Source organism: Notamacropus eugenii, chromosome 1 (genome assembly GCF_028372415.1).
Source record: "Notamacropus eugenii isolate mMacEug1 chromosome 1, mMacEug1.pri_v2, whole genome shotgun sequence".
NCBI lineage: Eukaryota > Metazoa > Chordata > Mammalia > Diprotodontia > Macropodidae > Notamacropus > Notamacropus eugenii.
Genome location: NC_092872.1, coordinates 123,919,748 through 123,936,443, shown reverse-complemented (window position 1 = coordinate 123,936,443; position 16,696 = coordinate 123,919,748). Strand labels below are relative to the sequence as shown.

The 16,696-nt window shown below is 36.4% G+C and overlaps 1 protein-coding gene across 1 annotated transcript in view; it reads left to right on the top strand.

Annotated features, from left to right (window-relative positions):
• Positions 1-15,417, top strand: part of LOC140507771 (annexin A10-like) — a 55,057-nt gene extending 39,640 nt beyond the window's left edge. Inside the window, exons 9-10 of the mRNA XM_072615709.1 lie at positions 11,876-11,998; positions 14,757-15,417. Of these exons, the coding sequence (XP_072471810.1) occupies positions 11,876-11,998; positions 14,757-14,825 (192 nt within the window). The 3' untranslated portion in view covers positions 14,826-15,417. The remainder of the gene's footprint in view (positions 1-11,875; positions 11,999-14,756) is intronic.
• The last annotated feature ends 1,279 nt before the right edge of the window (positions 15,418-16,696 follow it).

Here is a 16,696-nt window from a genome sequence, read left to right as displayed (position 1 = left end):
ATTTCTGATGTTCCTTAAGATTTTCAAAGTGATTTAAATGTGTAAAATATGCTTCTCTCACAATAGCTCTATCAGGCACAGAGCTACTTTAAGTATTCCAAATCCTAATTTTAAAATATGAGAAAACTTACCATTAGGGAGCTTATTCAAGGTAACACAACTAATAATTATAATGCAGGATTTGAACCAGACTCATCACTCTAAATCTGGTGCTCTTTTCGTGATAATACATTGGCTTTAGATAATGTCTCAGCAGATAAAGCTTTAGTCCTTAGATCAAGAAAATAAGAGTTCAAATACAGCCTCAGACACTTGCTAGCTATACGACCCTGGGCAAGTTATTTGACCTCTGCCTGCCTCAGTTAGCTCATTCATAATATAAGATAATATCTTCTACTTTTCAGGGCTGTGATGAGGATCAAATGAGATAATATTTGTAAAAACACTTAGCCCAGTGCCTAGTAAATAGTAGGTATTTGTGCTCTCTCTCTCTCCAAGTTTTAAATCCAAGATCCCAGTGTCTTCTCAAGGCAAAATCTATTTACTTTGGATTTAGAACCCAGTAGATGATGCTTGGGTAGGGAATAATATGTCCATCCTCATGATCCTGTGGGAGGCAAGAAAGTTCTGTTTTCCACGGTCCTAGGTGATAAGGGTTGTGATCTAGCATGGACAAGTTAGAGGTCAGAAACTAACGTGCAGGCCCAAGGAGCTGTGTGAGGAACAGCCTATCAGAGATGAGAACATGGATGGTATCATGGGACATACAAAGCTAGGAAAACAGTATAAGAAACCTCATCTTTCTGCACATGTTGTAGTCTTTCTGTAACCTTTCAGGGGAGGCTACCTGTCCATTCAAAGAGAATGGATGTAAAGATTAATAAAAGCTTTCCTGATTTCACAATAGGCATTTTTCTTTGTTTAAGGTGAGCATGTTTCTCACTGTTGGGGGTTTTTAGATGGGCTCACTTCTAACAATTTTGGGGGGATCATTGCAGAATCTTTAGCATCAGAAAGGTTAGGATGGAATCTTGCTTGTGGAGGATGGGAGCACTCCCACTGATTTTTCAGTGGCCCAAACATCCAGTTCTCCTCTTCTGACTGCGAACTTCTCCAGGATTGTTTGGGATTGTTGTGAACTCAGGAATGCTACTGAAACAATGAACTGAATGGCCAGAAGCAGCATTAAGTCAGGGATCTGAGCAAAGGCTTGAAAATCGGTGGCTAAGCACTGCCTTGTCTGTTTCGGGATCTTATGCACGACCAGTCCTTCAGGGACCTTCCTATCATAAGTCTTCAGATGGGAAGTGAGCACTCTTAAGAATCCTCTGGGTATTCCTTCAGAAGCCCATTTGAAGGAATGCTGGCTATATTCTTTGCACTGTCTGCTCTGGAGAGAGAGCAGAGAGAAAGAGGGGAGAGGGAGAATCTAGATTCTGGGAAGGATTCTTTTGAATTTGGCTTGGGATCAGAAAAAATCGACATGAATAGTTGAATTTTGATGGGTCTAATCTGAAATTAGTTTATTTCCTAAAAAGAGAGGAACTGTATTGCTCTATCTGTTCTGTGTATGTCCATGTGTTTATGAAGTGTTTTATTAAATTGTAAATACAGCCATGCATCTAGCCAGACTAGCTAGGGTTGTAGCTGGACTTTCCCTTGAAATTCTGCTATCTCTTAATCTTCCCTACTCTTTCTCTCGCTGATTACAGCAGCCTCAGAGGAGTGAGTGGGCTGGAGAGAGAGAAAAAATGCTTTACAGTTTGGCTTGAAAATGGTGTTAATAGAGAGTTAGAAAACTTTTGAAAAGAAAGATTTTTGCTCTTTGCAGATTATTCAATTTAAAAACATGTGACTCTATTGATAAGTTAAATTGTTAGGCTCTTAACCTCTTAAGTTTCTTTTTAAGGAACAAAGAAGCTGGAAGAAATGCTGAGTATTTGGCTTATTTGAGATATAAAAGGAGGGGAGGTTATGGGTAAGATGATGGAGTATCCATGTGCTCAGAACATGTTCTCCTTCCCCATATCTCACTTAAGAAAATGTTTAGCCTGATTGGGAAACAAATAGACAAAGTTATGGAAGATAATTGGATTTAAAAATTGTTTACTGTGCTTTGTAATTATTACTATTAGTTATTAAGTTCCCAAGCTTCATGCTTGGAAGTCACACTTTGTCAGTGTTAAATTATTTAGGTGCTTTTGCCTGGGCAAGGAGGTTCTTTAATTACTCTGATTCAAAACTTTTTTTTGAATCTGGGAAGGTCTTTCCTCCTCTGGGTAGCAGCAGACCTCACCTAAAGGAAGATCTCTTTTGTAATGGAAATTGTCAGAGTAAAAGACTGGCAATCTGGTGTGAAAAGTTAAGTTTTGATTTAATGAGATCTCAAAGCTAAAATCTGTACCTTATGTTTAAATTAAGCAAATATGTCTGATACCAGAAGACAATGTGTTTAAAATTGCAAATTCATTTTAGAATTTCAGTGATTTCTTTTAGAAGCATTAACTCTGTCCATGCACCCAGACCGTGTTGACAAGGGGAAGATTACTTCCTTGTCAAGGAAGTAGAGTAAGAAGAGATTATGGGAAGTTATAAATAAAGTTTTCTTTCAGTACCAAGAGTATTTGGGGAAAAAAGGAGGGCTAAAAATGTTTATCATTAGTGATTACAAATGCAGGTTTGATATGATTTCAAGTTAAAATCTGACCTAAAAGAATACAGAGCAGCCTCTGAGAATGCTCTTCCTGTCAGGATTAAGCAGAAAAATATTGCCATTCAGCATTTATGATTGTAAAGTGCTTAACACAAAGATGGGTATAAGGATGGGTATGTGTTAGATTCAGTACTACACAGTTTTTAAATTTGGAGTTTGTTGTATATAGATTGGGGTTTTAAAAGGATGTGATAGAAATTTGATAATTTGAAATTTATATTTGGTTATAAATAAGCAGTGAAAATGCTGATGTTTGCTATATAATGGTAGAGTTAACTTCTTTGCTTAAGCTAGAAAGGGATTCCAGTACAGACAATTATAGTTAAGATATGAAGGAACTGGATAATTTGAGTAATGGGATTGAGAGACTTGAAAAGATGAATAAGGTTTGAATAGTTCTGAATGGGTCAGTTTCAGATGGTTTCAGTAAGTAGTGAGGATGTGAGGAAGTATTTTAAGAAGACAGAAAAATCATGTAACTTGATTGGATAATTAGTAGCTCAATCAAATCTGAGATGACTTTAATCATGGTGATAGAACATGGCCAGGTGGTACTAAGGAGATGAATAACTGTGCAAGGTGATGTGGAAATATATTGAACTGAATGGGTAATAGCTTATTTAAAGTTTTAAGTAAACATAAATAGCTTTAAATTTTTAAGTAAATCTAAATGTTGTCATATTAGGAATTGCATTGTTAAATTAATAATGAATTGGTTTAAAAGTTGTCATAAATTCTGTGTAAGTTTCTGTGTTGTAGAATTGCTATTGAGAAAATGAGAATCCTGGGGAAAAATATATATATATTTTGATATATAGGTGTGATTTTCAAGCCTATTCCATCTAAAGATTATTTCTGCTGTTAAAAAGGAAATTTTAACTAAAATTGTTTTTGCTATGAATCGAGCATTTACAAAAGTATGTTTGTAAAATGAAGTTTATGGGCAAATGTGAAAAGACCTTGGTTTTAGATCTTGTAATTTTTGCCAATTAGGTTCATGAGAGTTTTATGATAAATTGTAAACTGTTCTTAGAAGAGGAAAATAATTGTTGTGTGAAGAAATGTTTTGTAAAATCTTTTGTATGAGTTTTGAAAGGCCTATGAACCTAATTTATATTTGTAAATTAATTTGTAATAATTTCAGGTTTTACGAGGAGTTAGAAGATAAGGGACAAGATAAGGGCGACCAGGAATTTTATGGCTCTAGGAAGCTCTGTGATAATTTTAAGACAAAAAGCCTCCTGGTCCCATCCTCCTTTCCTTTTGAAGTCTAGTCATCACAGAAGGACTTCTTAAGATCTAATCTGAACTGCAGATACTCAGAGAAGAGATGTTAACTATTTCCTACTGTCAAGGAGAGGAGTGGTGCCAGTCCCACCCATAGCCCCTAAGATTTGGAAGAGTCTAAAATGATCACGCAAGTGGTGTAGCCCCTCACTTTGTTAAAGCTGTAATCTCTTATTTAAAGTTTAAACTGTTTGTATATGGAGTTCCTAAACAAGGCATTTGTGTTGGTGATAAATAATCTCTAGTGAGTGGTTTTTAGGACAAGTTTAAGATGTGAGTCCTGGCAAAATTTTTGATTAGTGAAACCTGCCATGTAATGTACAAGCCTCAGGGGACAATTGTGTCTCAGTTTCCCATTGTGTTCCTTTGAAAAGGAATGTTTTCCCCCTTGGCTATTTCTGAGTCTGGTTATAAGGTGGAGATGATATCTAATTAAGTCCTTGCTTTTATGTTCATGGCATGTTTCTATAATCAAAGCAGATAATTTAAAATGTAAGCAAAATACAAGTAGTGGAATCTGCTGTTTTCAATTAACTGGGTACTCTGGTATGGCCTTGCAAAAGATAAAATCCCCAGGAACATTCTTTCTCAATGAAATGGGAATAATTAGGTAAAGAAAGGAAACCAAAGTATAAATGTGATGTTGTATCATTGTGCCATAAAACGAAATTGGGATTTAAGGTTAAGTGTAATGGTATGGAATTGTTGAGGACCCAAAAATAGCAACTTGCTGAGTCCTGCTCAAATGAATTCAAGTCAAGCCTTATTTCAACCAAAGAAGGTCAAAGTTTATTGAGATTTCTCAATGTTGGGTGGACTTTTAGGGAATCTGAGCATTTGTAACACTAAAACAAGGTGTGTTTTATCTACAGAGGGCCTCTGGGGAAGGTGTCCAGGTTTGCCCCAGTCATCTGGGGGTTTCAGGAATGGTCTTGATGGGAGTAGCCAGTAACCTGAAAAACTGGATTGACAGGGCATAGTGACAGGGAAAAGTTTATGAGCCTCTAGAGGGACAGTTCACGTGGGACAAAGTGAGGTTTTCCAGGGCCCTTTTAGAAAAATATGACTAAAACTCTTTTGGGGTGAAGGACAAAGGTCCCAACTTGGAATCAAATCTTTACCTGTTACAAAATGATGTAAGACCAATTGGGTAAATACAATTGACTGAATGAAGTTCCTGAGACTAAATCAGAGACATCTTAATTTTGAGGAAAAGAATTTCAGTCTAAGCTTCTTAGAGGCAGGTATACTCTGGTAATATTTGGCAATGATGGAAAAGTTGAATGTCTATTTTGATTTGGATTCATTTAATGAAATAAGTTGAAGTTAGTGTTTGAACTTATACATGTAGCTCATTCTTTTTAGATTGAGCAAGGTTAGAAAGCTATAGGGAAGCTTGGGAAACAGATGCAATAGAGCAATAACATGATGATTGTTATTTAACCAGGAACTAGAAAAGGTATAGAAAAGCATGTAAGCTACTTAATACTTGCTTCAAATGATGTTTCTCAGCCAATGTGAAGTCATAGTCACATCTGAGACTGATTATTGGAGCTTGCTATTTTAAGATTTTATGGGACTATTAACTGACTGCTCTTCTGAGTCTAACTCCAGGTGTGGATAGTAAAAAAGGTAGTCTGAGACACTGATACATGATGCCAGTAAGCCTGTGAGATGCTGGTATGCACTGCAAAAAGGTGATCTCATGGGAAGTTGGGAGAGCGGCAGTTCAGCCTGGGCTGAGGTGGGATTCTCCTGACTCAATTTCCCCAGTGCCACCTAACAGACTTTAACCCTGGCTGAATGCCAGTTGACAATCTGCTCCTGCCTGGAATTGAAATGAAGTTAGGGAGATGCTGTTTCCCTGAAGTATCCCTGCTCTTAGTGGCAATTTCCTATAATCAAAAGTTTGGTAAGCATAATACTGGATCTATTAAATAATAGATTGTTGGTAGGGGAACATTTGAGGCTAAGTCTAAAATTACACTATCATGCTTAGAATTTCAGACTTAACAGCAAAAAGTCAGGTTCCTTTAATTATTAGTAATAGCATGGAGACAATCAGGTCAAGGGCTTGTGAGGTTAGCATATAAGCTAAAAGTTAAAAGAAAGATAGTTTGTGGTCTATATTGTAAATGCTTTAAAAGAAGCATCACATGACCAGAAGTTGGAATTGTTTTATGATGTGATATGTACTGTGTTAAAAATAATCAGTTATTGTATTTATGTAAATATTGGAGCCTGTTATTGACTCCTTAGTGAAATTCCATCTTCCTGATGAGAGAAATGAATAGTAAATTAATGTAAAATGTAAAAACTGGGTTCCAATGTGAATTTCTTAAACAACCCATTGGCCAAAGTTCCAATTTTGATTTTGTAAGAGTGATAAGTGTATAAAGCTTAGAAATGGTCATCTAAAATGGTATTAAGGTCAGTTCTGTAAGAGAGTGGATATCTAGATTTCTACAAGAAAATAAAGGAAAGAAGATGTTGAGATGCTGTCCTAAAGATACTTGAATGAGCATCCAGAACAGAAAACTGATGTAACTGATGTTCCTTCCTAGATGGCTGTATGAGATGGAACCTCTAAATAGACTATTCATGAATTTACCCTTTTTCTTTGAATCTCTGTATCTGTACTTGTGAAAGGGGAATGCCCCATTATAATTTCTCAATGCATTGGTCAACTTTGCTCTCTTTCCATATTCATGTAGAAAGGAGATAGATGAAGGGAAGAATTCATAGGGGAAAGAATTCGAGGAGGTATTGGTTGGATTTAGGTGTGAAAACAGAAATGTTAATAAAGAAAAAAAGAGGAGTGCAGCACAGCCCAGTGTGAGACACAGTCCAGCACAGAGCACAGTCCAGCAGGGACATGGCCCGGAACAGGATTCAGGGAACCACCGGCAGAAGCAGTTCCTAAATTGTTCAATCCATAAACACCACAGATACCTTCAAAGGTCAGTGGGAGGGCTCCTTCAGCCAGGAGAGAGGAGTACAGTTTGGACTGCTAGCAGCAACCTTCAATTTTTGGAGCCCTTCACCTAGAGACCCTGGGAGAATTGAGCAGGTGATCTTAATCTCAGCTCTGAGTGGCAGCCTTGGGAGACTTCTGCCTAAAGCCCCTGGGAGAATTGAGCCACTGATCTAAATCTCAGCCTTGAGCTCAGCCCTGGGGTGAGGAGGACCTTTGGTGTGGTGGAGCTGGAGGCAACTGGGGTAAGGAAATTCTAATTGCAGATTCTGGGCAGAAAAGTTTTTGTTTGCTTCCAGGCCAATGTGCAGGCCAGGAGAGGAGTAAGCTCTGCTGCCATTATTGTGCCACCTTGGAGGAACTGAGAACTTACAGATCCCCAGAGTATACCCTTCTCTTGACAAAGGATTCAAGAGTCAAGTTGGGAAGATGCCAGGGAGAAGAAATAAGACTATAGAAGGTTACTTTCTTGGTGAACAGGTATTTCCTTCCATCCTTTCAGAGGAGGAAGAATGAAGCATAACATCAGAAGAAATCAAGGCTTCTGTATCCAAAACCTCCAAAATAAATATGCAATAGTCTCAGGCAATGGAAGAGCTCTAAAAGGATTTTGAAAATCAAGTAAGAGAGGTGGAGGAAAAATTGGGAAGAGAGATGAGAGTGATATAAGAAAATCATGAAAAGTGAGTCAACAGTTTGATAAAGGAGATGCTGAAGAAAATAACACCTTTAAAAATAGGCTACCTCAATTGGCAAAAGAGGTCCAAAAAGCCAATGAAGAGAAGAATGCTTTCAAAAGCAGAATTAGCCAAATGGAAAAGAAGGTTCAAAAGCTCACTGAAGAAAATAGTTCTTTAAAAATTAGAATAGAGCAGATAGAAGCTAATGACTTTTTGAGAAACCAAGAAATTACAAAACAAAACCAAAAGAATGAAAAAATAAAAGACAATGTAAAATGTCTCATTGGGAAAACAACTGACCTGGAAAGTAAATTCAAGAGAGCCAATTTAAAAATTATGGGACTACCTGAAAGTCATGATCAAAAAAAGATGCTAGACTTCATCTTTCATGAAATTATCAAGAAAACTTACCCTGATATTCTAGAACCAGAGGACAAAATAAATACTGTAAGAATCCACCAATCACCTCCTGAAAAAGACCCAAAAGGAGAAACTCCTAGGAACATTGTAGCCAAATTCCAGAGTTCCCAGGTCAAGAAGAAAATATTGCAAGCAGTTAGAAAGAAAAAATTTGAGTACTGTGGAAATACAATAAGGATAACAGCATCTGGCAACTTCTACATTAAGGGACAGAATGACTTGGAATGTGATTTTCCAGAAGTCAAAGGAAGTAGGATTAAAACCAAGAATCACCTACCTAGCAAAACTGAGTATAATACTTCAGGTGAAAAAAATGGTCTTTCAATGAAATAGAGGACTTTCAAGCATTCTTGATGAAAAGACCAGAACTGAATAGAAAATTTGACTTTCAAACACAAGAATCAAGAGAAGCATGAAAAGGCAAACAGGAAAAGAGAAATCATAAAGGACTTCCTAAAGTGAACTGTTTACATTCCTACATGAAAAGATAATATTTGTAACTCTTGAGATTTTTCTCAGTATTTTGGTAGTTGGAGGGATTATACACACACACACACACACACACACACACACACACACACACACATAGACAGAGAGCACAGGGTGAGTTGAATAAGGAGGGATGATATCTAAAAAAATAAAATTAAGTGGTGAGAGAAGAGTATATTGGAAGAAAAAAGGGAGAATTGGAATGGGGCAAATTATCACTCATAAAAGAGGCAAGAAAAAGTTTTTCCAGTGGAAGAGAAAAGGAAGGAGGTGAGAGGGGAAAAAGGAAAGTTTACTCTTCACATTTGGCTTAAAGAAGGAATAACATGCTCACTCAATTTGGTATGAAAATCTATCTTACATTATAGGAAAGTAGGGGAGAAGGGCACAAGTAGGGTGAGAAGGATGATAGAAGGGAGAGCAAATGTGAGAAAGGAGTAATTAGAAGTAAACACTTTTGGGGAGGGACAAGGTCAAAAGAGAGAATAGAATAAATGAGGGGCAGGATAGGATGGAAGGAAATATAGTTAGTCTTCCATAACATAACTATTATGGAAGTCTTTTGCAAAACTACACATATATAGCCTATATTGAATTGCTTGCCTTGTCATTGGGGAGGGGGGGGGAGGGAGGGAGGGAGAGAAGTTGGAATTCAAAGTATTAGGAATGAATGTTGACAATTGCTTTTGCATACAACTGGGAAATAAGAAATACAGGTAATGGGGTATAGAAATCCATCTTGCTCTACAAAAAAAGAGAGAAGAAGGATTAAGGGAAGGGAAGGATGTGATAGAAGGGAGGGCAGATTGTGGGAAGGGGTAATCAGAATGCATGATGTTTGAGGTGGGAGGAGAGGAAAGATGGGGAGAAAATTTGGAACTCAAATTTTGTTGAAATGAATGTGGAAAACTAAAACTAAAGAAAGAAAAAAGGGGGGATTTTGTGGGAGGCAAGAAAGTTCTGTTTTCAACATTCTTAGATGATAAGGGTTGTGACATAGCATGGACAGGTTAGAGGTCAGAAACTAATCTGCAGACCCAAGGAGCTGTGTGAGAAACCACCTATCAGAGAGGAGAATATGGAGTCACATGGCCAGGGGCAGTATTGTGGAAGATCCATAGTTAGGAAAACATTATAAGAAACCCCACCTTTCTGCATGTGTTGTAGTCTTCCTGTAACCTTACAGGGGAGGCTACCCATCCATTCAGGGGGAATGGATGAAAAGATTAATAAAAGATTTCCTGATTTCACAACAGGCATTGTTCTTTGTTTAAGGTGAATGTATTTCTCACTGTTGGGGGCTTCTTAGACAGGCTCACTTCTAACAATCCTATCACAGAACAAGCCACTGCAGCAAGAGAAAACTTCACTTGTTGGTGTTGCTTAACCCCAGACATGCCAGTTTTGAGAGTTAAATTGACTGCAGAACTGCAGGGTAGGTCATCCTAAGAAGTAGTGTGTTCTTATAAATATGTGACTGCTTGTGATTCTGGATGAGTGTGTGCTGAGTCTGAATGATACAGAGAGGACCTTAGAGTCAGGAAGATGTAAGTTCAACTCATATGTATGACACTAACTAGCTGTGGGACTAGTCATCTAGACCCCCAGTTCCACACTGTAAGCTACAAGCAAGGCAATGCTCTGTACTGGTGGAGGGAGTTTCCTCACTGAGAATGCTATACACTACTGAATTTCCAAGACCTGATGAGAGGGACTGAGTGATAGAGACATACAGAGAAAGACAGAAACAGAGGGACAGAAAGACAGAATTAGGGATTGAGAATGAGAGAGAAGAGACAGAGACAGAGAAAAACAGAGAGAGACAGAGAATGAGAGTGGCAAAGAATACAGAAAAAGACAGAGAGATAGAAAGTTGGAAAAACAAAGAAAAGAGGGTGAGAGTAAGAGAAAGGAGAAAGAAAAAGACAGAGACAAAGAGGAAAAGGAGAGACAGTAACAGACATCTAGGAAATAAAGAGAGAAAAGAAAGATAGAGTAAGAAACAAAACAGAAACAGAAAGACAAAGCAAAGAAAGAGAGGCAGAAAAAGAAGAAAGAGTGAAAGAAGAAACAGAGAGGAGAGAAAAAGGGAGAGGGAAGAAAAGAGAGCAGAGAAAAAGAGAGTTTCAGAGAGCCTAGAGAAGAAAAGAAGAGAATTTTCAGTTAAGTTAGGATGAGGAAAGTGACTTCTGCTAATTTTTTGGCAGAAAAGTAGAATAAATGCCTGACTCAAATAGCTACACTCAGGTGAATTAAAGTTCTTTAAAGTCAAGGGTTATTTCATTTATTTCATTTTTGCCTCAGTATCTCCTGCATCTAGTATAGGGCCTGGCATACAATAGGTGCTTAATAAATACTTCTTCCACTAAGTTGAAAAGCAGAAACATTTTTTAAATGGTACCTATTGCCATGGGATTAAAGAAAATCTACCAGTAAATTTCAACAGATGATGTAGGACTCTCAATGGCAAAACTTTAGAAAATAGGCTTTCCTTCATCTTCCTAAAACACGCACAATTGATTAGTAAAAATCACTAGCATTTTCAGACCTCACATTCTCAAGCTGAGATTAGGGACTCCGGCCACTAGATGTCAGCATTGCCCTACTAAGTTAAAAATTGGAACCTGGTTTAAATTGGGCCATTTTGGTCTTTATTCCTTATAAGGATAGAGATAGGGACGAGCTGGGGTTTCATGGATGTTGAAGGGTTCTGGTGAGGAGTCTGCTATATCAATGCAGGTCGACACCTTCTCTGCAACTCAAATGTTTTTAAGTGCTTCCTAGAAGACTGCGGTGGAGGGTGGGGTAGGGAAGGGGAGTTCCTCATATAGTGTTTGAAACGTGGAATATGAACCCACCTGGTTATTGTCTTTGTGGTTCCAAGGCCAGCTCTCAGATATTCACAACACTACCCTATCTCTTTTGTCTTGGACATTTGAGGTTAATTTCACCAACGTTAGCCTAGACTAAAATCTCTTCCTATCAGATTCTTTCACTGGTCTTTGCAAAATCAGCTGGGAGTTTTCATGCTAATTCCCGTTGTACTGAATTTTGCTAATTTAGGTTGGCAGGAAACCTTTCCTACAACTCTACCTCTATTTGTCTCCTTTCCCAAAGTGTCTTTCCTTTCTTCCTTTCCTCAGATATTATTTATCTTTTTAAAGAAAAATTAAAACAAAAACCTCTATCTCCACCATGGCAAGGGGAAGTTTCCAAGGTCCAGATTTTAACATGAGATTTTTTTTTTCAGTAAAATCCGTGGTAGGGAAAAAACTTTAGGCTTTCTTATGTTCTCCTTTTTTTTTCTCTTAGGAATATGGTTTCCATAACAGAACCATTATCAGGATTCTAATTGCCAGAAGTGAAATAGACCTGATGAATATACGAAAAAAATACAAAGAAAGATATGGAAAATCTCTGTTTCATGACATAAAAGTAAGTCTCTTGCCTTTTTACTAGATGTTGTGGTTTAGTCAAATTTCTGATAGGCTTTAATAAGATATTTCCAATGGAGTATGTCTAAAATGGAACTCATTATCTTCACCATCTAAAACTTGTCCAAATTTCCCAACTCAGTTACCACCTCCTCTTTGAAGACTGTTTTACAGGCCAGATTTCTTTCTTTCTTTTTTCTATTTTTCTTTCTTTTTTCTTTCTTCCTACCTTCCCTACCTTCCTTCCTTTCTTCCTTCCTGACTGTTCTTTCTTTCTTTTTTTCTTTCTTTCTTCCTTCCTGACTGTTCTTTCTTTCTTTTTTCTTTCTTTCTTCCTTCCTGACTGTTCTTTCTTTCTTTTTTCTTTCTTTCTTCCTGACTGTTCTTTCTTTCTTTTTTCTTTCTTTCTTTCTTTCTTTCTTTTTTCTTTCTTCCTTCCTTCCTTCCTTCCTTCCTTCCTTCCTTCCTTCCTTCCTTCCTTCCTTTCTTCCTTTCTTCCTTTCTTCCTTTCTTCCTTTCTTCCTTTCTTCCTTTCTTCCTTCCTTTCTTTCTTTCTTTCTTTCTTTCTTTCTTTCTTTCTTTCTTTCTTTCTTTCTTTCTTTCTTTCTTTCTTTCTTTCTTCCTTTCTTCCTTTCTTTCTTTCTTTCTTTCTTTCTTTCTTTCTTTCTTTCTTTCTTTCTTTCTTTCTTTCTTTCTTTCTTTCTTTCTTTCTTTCTTTCTTTCTTTCTTCCTGTTCTTTCTTTCGTTCTTTCCTTCTTTCTTTCTCTCTTTCTTTCTTTCTCTCTTTCTTTTTTCCTTTCTTGTTTTTCCCAAAACCTTAAACCCAGTGCATTCTGAAGCCCATACATTGCACAACAATGGGTCCCTGCCCAAACTCCACTTAATGCCTCTTTTCCGGACCCTCCTGGCTTCTGAGTGATTACCAATAGAAACTGTTGCTCTTTCTCTCTCAGCTTGATTTGCTTATCTTTTGTCTTTTGCTTATTAAAGGGGCCATTCCCTGATTACTTCTTAAAGAGGTCTAGTCACTGAATGGGCATTACCTCACTCTAAGTGAGTTCCTGAATAGGTTAAGGTCTCTCAGTACATTCTGGGCCTGCTTTAATCACCTTGATGAATATCTGGTCACTGGATCCACATGGCTCAGGAGGGGAAAGTGAGGCTGGTGACCTTGCACAGCCCTCCCTCAATCAAAACAGTCAAGTGCAAGTCATGTCATCATTTCTCTCATGGCATGGCCTTCTTTGGAAACAAAGGATGAACAGAGAAGGAGGAAGAAGAAGTATGGTATAGGGAAAGACTGATAGATTTGGTAATCCCAGAACCTGAGTTCAGATCTTATCTTTTCTACTAACTACCTCTCTGAAGGTAGACATGTCACTTAATCTTCCTAGGCCTCATTTTCTTTATTTGTAAAAAGAAGTAATTTCATTAGCTGTTCTTGCAGTTCTAAATTATGATATGGCACTTAGTTCTTGCTGCTCCTTTGATCCTAAAATAATCTTATATTTACTTACCTTTGTAGATACTGTATATACTCTTTAGTAGGCTAAGGTGCCCAAGAGCAAGGAATGTTGTTTTGTTTTCAAGTATTTAACCCTAGCACAATACTTTATACACAGTGGACATTTGATAAATGTATGTTGAATAGAATTATTAGACCGTTTTATGTTTGAATTCAGTTGTTAACAAGTAAAATATTCCATCTTGTCTAGTTTGTTGTAAAACTAGATATTTTCTTTAAAATCTTATCTTTTGTTTAAAAAAAATCACACATGTACTTTTTTTTTTTTACATTGGTCAATTTAATGTTCTGAGCCTTCTCTCTCTAGTCTGTGTCTTTGTACACATTGTGGCCCCTGTACCTGAAATGTTCTCTCTCCTCACCTCAAGCTCAGGAACTGAACCTCAGGTCAAATGCTAGCACCTTTGCTAATTCCTCTAATTGCAATTTTCTCCTCCAACTTCCTATAATTAATTAAGTGATGTATATATGTGTATATATACATACATATAGACATACATATATTTGTATATATACACACATATATACACACTCCTCTGTACATATGTTGTTCTTCCATCCCTCACTAGAATAAAAAGTTCTTGAAGTTTTGCTTTGTCTTGCTAAGCCCAGAAATTAGCCTGATGGGCATTTAATAAATGTGTATTAAATTGAGCTGAACTTCAGTTATTATGTTTTGACTTTCTTGTTAGAAAATAAATATCCTGGCATATTTCCTTGGTGAGTAAAACTAGTTCTGAGTCATTCACTGTAATCCAGCAACTCATTAGTGTGCATTAATAACTACATACAGTTAATACAGCTGTATCTATACATCTAGAAATAGTCAGTTGTGATGACACTAGTTCAGAAGAGACAATATTTTTATAATGGCTTTTTAAATGTAGAGTTTTCATAATTGTATTTATGAACAAATAATGGAGAATAGAGGGGTTGTAGTTGCATTCACATGTACTTTCTGGCCTAAATATTTCAATCATTGTAACATATAGAGTTGTGGGATTGGGGAGGGAGATAAGATGGTTTCCTGCTCCAATTTGTCATTTGCATCAAGATTTATTACTTCTTCCAAGTTTTTACAAAAGCATTGTTTGTGGCTATTTTATACAGAGAACTCCAGAATACTGAAACCTCTCTTGGCCTTACATTTGAAAAAATAAGGGAATGGAATATTAAATTTTTTTTGGAATATTGCCACATTTTTCTCCCATAAACATTTTGCTTTGTATTTCAGAATTTCGCTTCAGGACATTATGAGAAAGCTTTACTTGCCATCTGTGCTGGTGATGTTGAAGACTATTAAAAGAAACAGATGAATTTAGGAAACTACATCCCCTTCTTTAAAGATGCCTCCAAATATTGACATTTCTTCACAGATGTAGACTATTGATTATCCCTGAAGTGAAGCTGGAAAAATCACAAGATCCTCCTCTAAATTAGCATCATATCTTTTTTTTCTTTTTCTTTCTTACTGAACCAAAAATATGTATTTGCCAAGGTAGATGCTTATTTCCTTTAAGGGGCATTTTCTAAATACAGTACTTTACTAATTTATGAATCATGAAGCAATTAAAAAATTATTAGATTCAAATGCATTTATTTGAACTTATTTTATCAACACTAAATTAGTAAGGGGAACCTGTGGCCTCAAAGCCACATGTGGCCCTCTAAGTGCTCAAGTGTGGCCCTTTGACTGAATCCTTCTATAAACTTCAGATTCAGTCAAAAGGACACACTTGAGGGCCATAGGTGGCCTCAAAGCCACAAGTTCATGACCCTTGGTTTAGGGCAATCCCAAGATGGGGTTCAGGGCCTATGACAGAGATTATGGGCTTATATCTCTACCCTCTAACCATTTTATATAGAAAAAATCAAGTTAAAATGAATATGAAATTGGAATTTAAAGGAGAAAAACAGTCAAAAAAGACTGCATTCAGTTCAAAGATGCATGGAATGTCTGATTGAATATTTATGCTCTCTAATCATACTATGTATACAGATATATACATATACTTATAATGAGACTATAAAGGATTGAAACAGTTCTTACCTTTTTCTAGTATGGTTGCATGTCTAATTCACTACATGTAAGCTGCCTTGTTTCCCAAAACAGGGTATGCCAACATAAATCCTGACACCAGGTTCATCTCCCTGAATGACCATATAATGTTTTTTTCCTTATGTAACCAGTAGGAGGCAGTATCTGCCTAGATTGGCTGCATAAATGAAGCAGTACCTCCCATCTTTGGAATTTAGGTTTGTCTTCTCATAATGTCATAGAGCCATTGGAGTCTATGTTCTCTGCGGGAAATATGGATACAAACTCCTTTCCACAATGTTAAGTTTCTTTTTACTCTAAACTTTATCAGCCCAAGAAACATGTCTAACTTTGTATCTCACCCAATCTTTTATCTTGGATAAATGGTTTCATAACAACGGTTTTATAATGATCATGACTTTCATTACACTGTTGAAGACTACATCTTCTCTTCACCTTACAATATAATTTCATAAGTTTCTGTGGCTGGAAAAAAATCATCATCAAATTTATTTGTTGGTCCTCAAACAGCAATAACTAGGTAGGTAGGTAGGTAGATAGATAGGTAGACAGATAGATAGATAGATAGACAGACAGATAGATGGATGGTTACAGGGGAGAGATATGAAGAAAAGTTGGAATTTAAAATCTTATGGAAATGAATGTTGAAAATTAAAAATAAATATTATTTTTAAAAATAGAAAGAAGAACTCAAAGGAAATGGAATGTAATATATAACAGTGTAGAGAAATGTCAACAAATAAATTATATTTATTTTAAAAGCAATTACAATAATTATATTAACTTCAATTTACATGTAAATATTTCAGTTTAATGTCACAGATTAATCATTAAGTATACAAATAGTATCTATGAGCAGATCCAAAAAAGGAGGATTATATATTGTCTAATACAAATTTCCTTAAATTACAAATTGTTATATAATTTAAAACATACTAAAAATAGACATTTTATGAAAAATAAAGATTTTTCTCATTTGTTTGATTTTGTTTCCTTTAATTTTGTCATTATTGCCTTAGACATGATCCTTGAGCTAATTAAGATGGTCCTTTTTTTCACAATTGTTGGAAATTATATGTGAATGTTACTTTTGCATTGAAGGATGGACTTGAGTT